Genomic DNA, 4,941 nt, shown 5'->3' with positions numbered 1-4,941 from the left:
CTTTTCAACAAAAACCACACGGAAAACAAAATTATGTGTTGACTGGCTGGTGAAAATGTTGAGACTGCAGGCTCACAGGAACCTAGCCTTGTGCTTCCCCTAAGTTCAGTGGTTCTGCATGTGCTAATTCAGTGTTCACAGCAACTTTATAGAATGTAACTGTTATGAAAAATAAGAAACAACAGTATCCGCAACAACTGAAATGTGATGTGAAAATATTTGTGACAAAGACTAATTCAGCTGTGTTTTGTTACCTACATTCATTATGAAAGGAAATGCTAAATTTTAGCATTCGCATTTAGAAGACAGTGAAGACTTATTTTTTTCCCCATTCAAGTTTACAGGCACTATTAATTCTGGGGATCCCTAAGGACCCTAGTTAAGAATATTTTCTCTAGTGGGATTAAATCAGTGACAGAGAGCAGGGAGGGATAGGGAAGCTGGTGCGGATTCTGGGGAGATTCAGGTCCAGTCACATTGTTTATCAATACAAGTCCCATATAGAGATTTTTAGCTGATCTGCTTCTTCTGGGGAGCTGACTTTATTTTTGTCACCAGGGCCTGAACCCAAAAGGCTCAGCATGAAATGAAAAATGGCAACTGTGGGTGGAAATAGACATTTTGGTAATTACTCATGTGGCAAATGGTGACCTCCATTTCAATAGCGAAGGGCAAGCCTGGTCTCTCCTCTGATAACAAGAGAGAGTATCTGTTTCTTTTTTTTTTCTTTTTCTTTTTCTTTTTTTTTTTTGAGACAAAGTCTCATTCTATTCCCCAGGCTGGAGTGCAGCGGTGCAGTCTGGGCTCACTGCAGCCTCGACCTCCTGCTGGGCTCAAGTGATCTTCCCAAGCAGCTAGGACCACAGGTGTGTGCCGCCACACCCAGCTAATTTTTGTACTTTTTGTAGAGACAGGGTTTCACCATGTTGCCCAGGCTGATCTTGAACTCCTGAGCTCAAGCAACCCTCCCACCTCCGTCTCCCAAAGTGCTGGAATTATAGGTGTAAGTCACAGTGCTCGGCTGGGAGAGAGAAATTATAATAGAGTTTTGGGGTGTTTAGATGAAGATGACACAGGACCCCCAAGTCCCCTCACCAAGTGTGCCCAGGGAAGAAGGCGCCTCTTTCTCACTCTTCTCACCATGATGAGCGAGGAGTGTGATTCAATGGGTCTAATTCAAATGTGTCAAAAAAGAGGCTGCTGATTTTGCTTTTAAATAGCAAGAAATAACAGTGTGACCTGGAGAGCAACACTAACTTCTCATTCATTTACTCATTCAGTGCTATTTGTTGTGCATCTGCAGTGGTCAGGCATTGTGTTAAAGGTTGGACACAGGAGTACACGTGACCAGCCATGTACTGATCTCATGGAGCCTGCAGTTCAGGTTTCGGTGCTTTTTTCCACAGCCCCTGAAAGAATGGGGAGATGGGGAGGGCTGCATGCCAACCCAGGAAAGCCCTTCAGGTGCCTGTCAGTGGACAATCCTCAGACACCATCATTCTGGAAAACTTGAGGCTGAAGACAGTAGCTCAAGGGGCACCAGTGCAGAAATACAGAATAAGCGCTGTTATAAGAAGTACACAAAGCACAGGGACAGAGCATTCTCAAGCCACAGAGAAAGACTTGGTCAAATCTCAAAGAAGGAACGTGTCTGGAGCATTGAAAATGCAGGCAGAAGTGAATGAGCCTTGCCCGGGCCCCTGATCCAGGGGAGAAGGCCTGACCTCAGACTCTAGTTTTGCAGGCAATAGTGGTATTTAGTATTGATTTCCATGTGGTATTTATTTGCAGTATTTGTGTTTTCTGGAAAAGTGAGATGAGGTAACCATCCTCTTCTACCTCTCAATTCCTTGGTGCTGTGCCTCAGAGTAAGGTCAGAGCTCAAGATTTGGGTACCTTTGTTTTCCTGCCTGAACCCATTCAGAGGATGGAACTGGTTAGATGTTAGGTGATTCCCCAAGGTTGTGGGTGGTCAGGTCTAAGATAATTTAAACAGTCTTTTTTAGAGGAGTGGGAAGTAACAGGTTCAGAAAAGACATATAGGGTGGGAGAAGGGAGGTGGTCAGGCCGGGGGACCCTCCCTTTACTCTGGAGTCTTCCTGTACAGATTAAATAAGTGTACTTTGGGTATCTATCACCTTAAATATTTGTCTTTTCTTTACACTAGAAACATTCAAATTATTTCCTTCTAGCGGTTTGAAAGGAAATGTACAATAGCATTTTGTAAACTATAGTCACCCTACGGATCTATCAGACACTAGGCCTTATTTCTTTTATCTAACTGTACATTTATACCCGCTAATCAACTAATAAAATACTTTAAAGGAAAAAAATTGTATTGTCATTTTTCTGGACTTGGTGAGGTTATATGGTACTTGTCAACTTTTAAACATTTGTAATTTGTGGTGATTTCTTTCCTCATTCTAAATGTGTATTTAAGTTCATATCTAATTTTGTATTTATAGTCTTGTGTTATGTTTTTCAAGGGGGCCTCATGAAGCCTGGCCTGCCCCCTTGTGTGAGTCCTTGCCAGCTGACCAGCCACCTGCATAGGAGGAGCCTCAGCTCGCCAGGCCATTTTTAAGAAGTTAACGACACAGGGAGGATCAGTCCCCTGGCATGCCAAGACCTTGGGTAAATTGCTGAACATCACTGGACTTCTTAAGTGTTTTTAGAAACTCCTTTTAGAACAATTAGCTGTAAAGGGCACAGATACTCTCTTGCTTGGAATGGCACCCAAAGCACTTTATTAAAGGTTATTTCAGGAACAATGGAAGGGTTACTGATCCCAGGAGCAGACAGAGTTGCACAGTCATCCAGATACGCTCTTCGTTGAGAGAAAGACATTTTGCAAAGATGCTGCTGAAGGAGACTCCTTTGGGCCTGTGACGTAGCAGCCCCCACAGGGTTTGTGGCATGAGTTTACCCAAGCCTCTGCCTCCCTGTGCTCCCCAGGGGTGCATGCTCCTGAGAGGCTCAGTGCCCGCCTTGGTCTCCAAACACCTGTTTAATCTGGGGGTTGAATGGATTCTCCTTTCCCAGGATTTGGGGCCACTGGAGCTGCACCTTCTCCCAGAAACGATCCGCAAACAACAGCAAAGCCACCTGTGAGAGAGAACCGAAAGGAGGAGGAAAAGAGAAATTAGGACGAATCACTTACCAACAAGATTTCCCATGTGCTTTCTGCCAGAGACAGCCTCTAGGGTGGCCCCATGACTCCCAGCCCCGTGTCTCTATATAACTTCCATCCCTTGCTGGTGGTGGAACCTATCACTTGGTTCTAACAGAGGAAATGTGGCCGTGGTGAGGAGATGCTGCTTCAGTGATGCTGTCACATTGTGTGAGGCTTGGCCTTGCTAGTGGCTCGCTTCGGAGGCTCTCCTTTCTGGGCTGAAGCTGAAGGTGATCCAGCTGCCATCCAGCCTGAAGCTGGCTCATCAGTCCTGCAGACTCATGGGAATGAATCTGTCAACAGCCTGAATGAGTTTGAAAGTAGTTCTTCCCCAGATGAGTCTCCAGATGAGAACATGGCCTGGATACCACGCCTTGATTTTCATTTGTGAGACCCTAAGCAGAGGACCCAGTTAAGCTGTGACCCACAGAAACTGTGAGATCGTAAGTGTGTATTGCGTTAAGCTGCTAAGTGTATGTAATTTGTTTTTTCAGTAATAGATTAAAAATTCACTGTATCAGAAATTCACTTTTTATTTTTCTGTGGACAGCTAGCATTTACTGCAGGCCTAAGGCTTGGGTTTTAGAGGTGAACATGGTATGTTCTTCCTTCCAGAAAGTCTCAGCCTAGTAAGGTAACCAGACATGCAAAATGATACCACCAAGCCCACAGGGAGGGCTGGGAGGATGATGCACACACCAGAAAGGGAAGAGGTGTCACTTCTGTCTGGTGGGGGAAGGGGTGGGATCTCTCTGAAGAAGGTGGTGGCTGAGATGAATTTCCTAGGAGTTCTGCAGACAGATGATGTGGGGAAACAGTGCAATGGTAGAGGATACAGTGTGTGCAAAGGCTCAGAGCTGTGGGAGAGAATGACATGTTTGGGGAACTACAGGCGCTTGGGAGTGGAGGCTGGCTGGGTCCCTGACTGGGTTGGGGGGGATCCTGGCAGGCTGTGAGTGCAGGCAGTCTGGCTGAAGTGCCAGAGAGGAATCCTTAGCTTAATACACAGCAGTCTCGACTTTGGCTCTCCCAGTCTGAGACTTGCTCCCTGGTTCTGCTGTTGCATGTCAGGTTTCCCTTTATCCATGATGTTAGCTGGGTCCATTCTTGGTTGTCCAGTGTCTGGCTTGTCATTAACATGCCTCTGAGGAAGACGCTCTTTCTCTTCAGACAATGCCCTCATTTAGCAAATGGGACCTGGCCAGGCCTGCAGACTCCATCCAGATGGCTCCATCTCAACAGTGGTTTTCAATGCTGAGCAATGAGAAATATGATTGCTGAAGGCCTCCCAGAGGGGAATACATTGTTTGGGAAGGATGTTCAGGGATATCCCCGACTTCTCCCCACAGGGCAGCTCACAGTCCCCTTCCTAATAGGCAGCGGGGCTAACTCCCTCTCTGGGCGCAGCCCTCTCATCTGGACATTGAGTGGATGACAGAAAGTGATCCAAAGTCCTTTCTGTGTCTGACTGTGTGTGAGATTTTAGTAGTTAGAGAAAACTAGGCCTGATTCAGTCACTGCATGAAGTCCCCAGCATTTTAATGTGTTCCGAGCCTTCTAAGGTGGACACAAACTTCACTCATCCCACTGCATAATCTCAGTCATGTCCATGCAGTGTCTCCCCCACAGCATAACACACAGACACCACACACACATACACCACACCCCTCACACCCCCACACCACACACACATACATCACACACACACTCCCACACGCCACACACAAACACCACACACACACTACACTACTCACAACCCCACACCACAC

At 46.3% G+C, this 4,941-nt stretch overlaps 1 protein-coding gene across 3 annotated transcripts in view; it reads right to left on the bottom strand.

Moving 5' to 3' along the window:
- Positions 1–2,666: 2,666 nt before the first annotated feature.
- Positions 2,667–4,941, bottom strand: part of AOAH (acyloxyacyl hydrolase (neutrophil)) — a 214,565-nt gene continuing 212,290 nt past the window's right edge. For 2 of the 3 annotated variants that reach the window (XM_011950151.1, XM_011950152.1), the window contains one exon: positions 2,670–3,105. In XM_011950151.1, coding sequence (XP_011805541.1) covers positions 2,977–3,105 — 129 coding nt within the window. In that variant the 3' untranslated portion in view covers positions 2,670–2,976. Of the gene's footprint in view, positions 3,106–4,217; positions 4,337–4,941 lie in introns of all 3 variants that reach the window. The other variant, XM_011950150.1, reaches the window with a different exon arrangement.

This window comes from Colobus angolensis, unplaced genomic scaffold (assembly GCF_000951035.1).
Source record: "Colobus angolensis palliatus isolate OR3802 unplaced genomic scaffold, Cang.pa_1.0 Scaffold302, whole genome shotgun sequence".
Classification (NCBI taxonomy): Eukaryota; Metazoa; Chordata; class Mammalia; order Primates; family Cercopithecidae; genus Colobus; species Colobus angolensis.
Note: the sequence above shows the minus strand (reverse complement) of the source record. Positions and strands in the feature narration are given on the sequence as shown.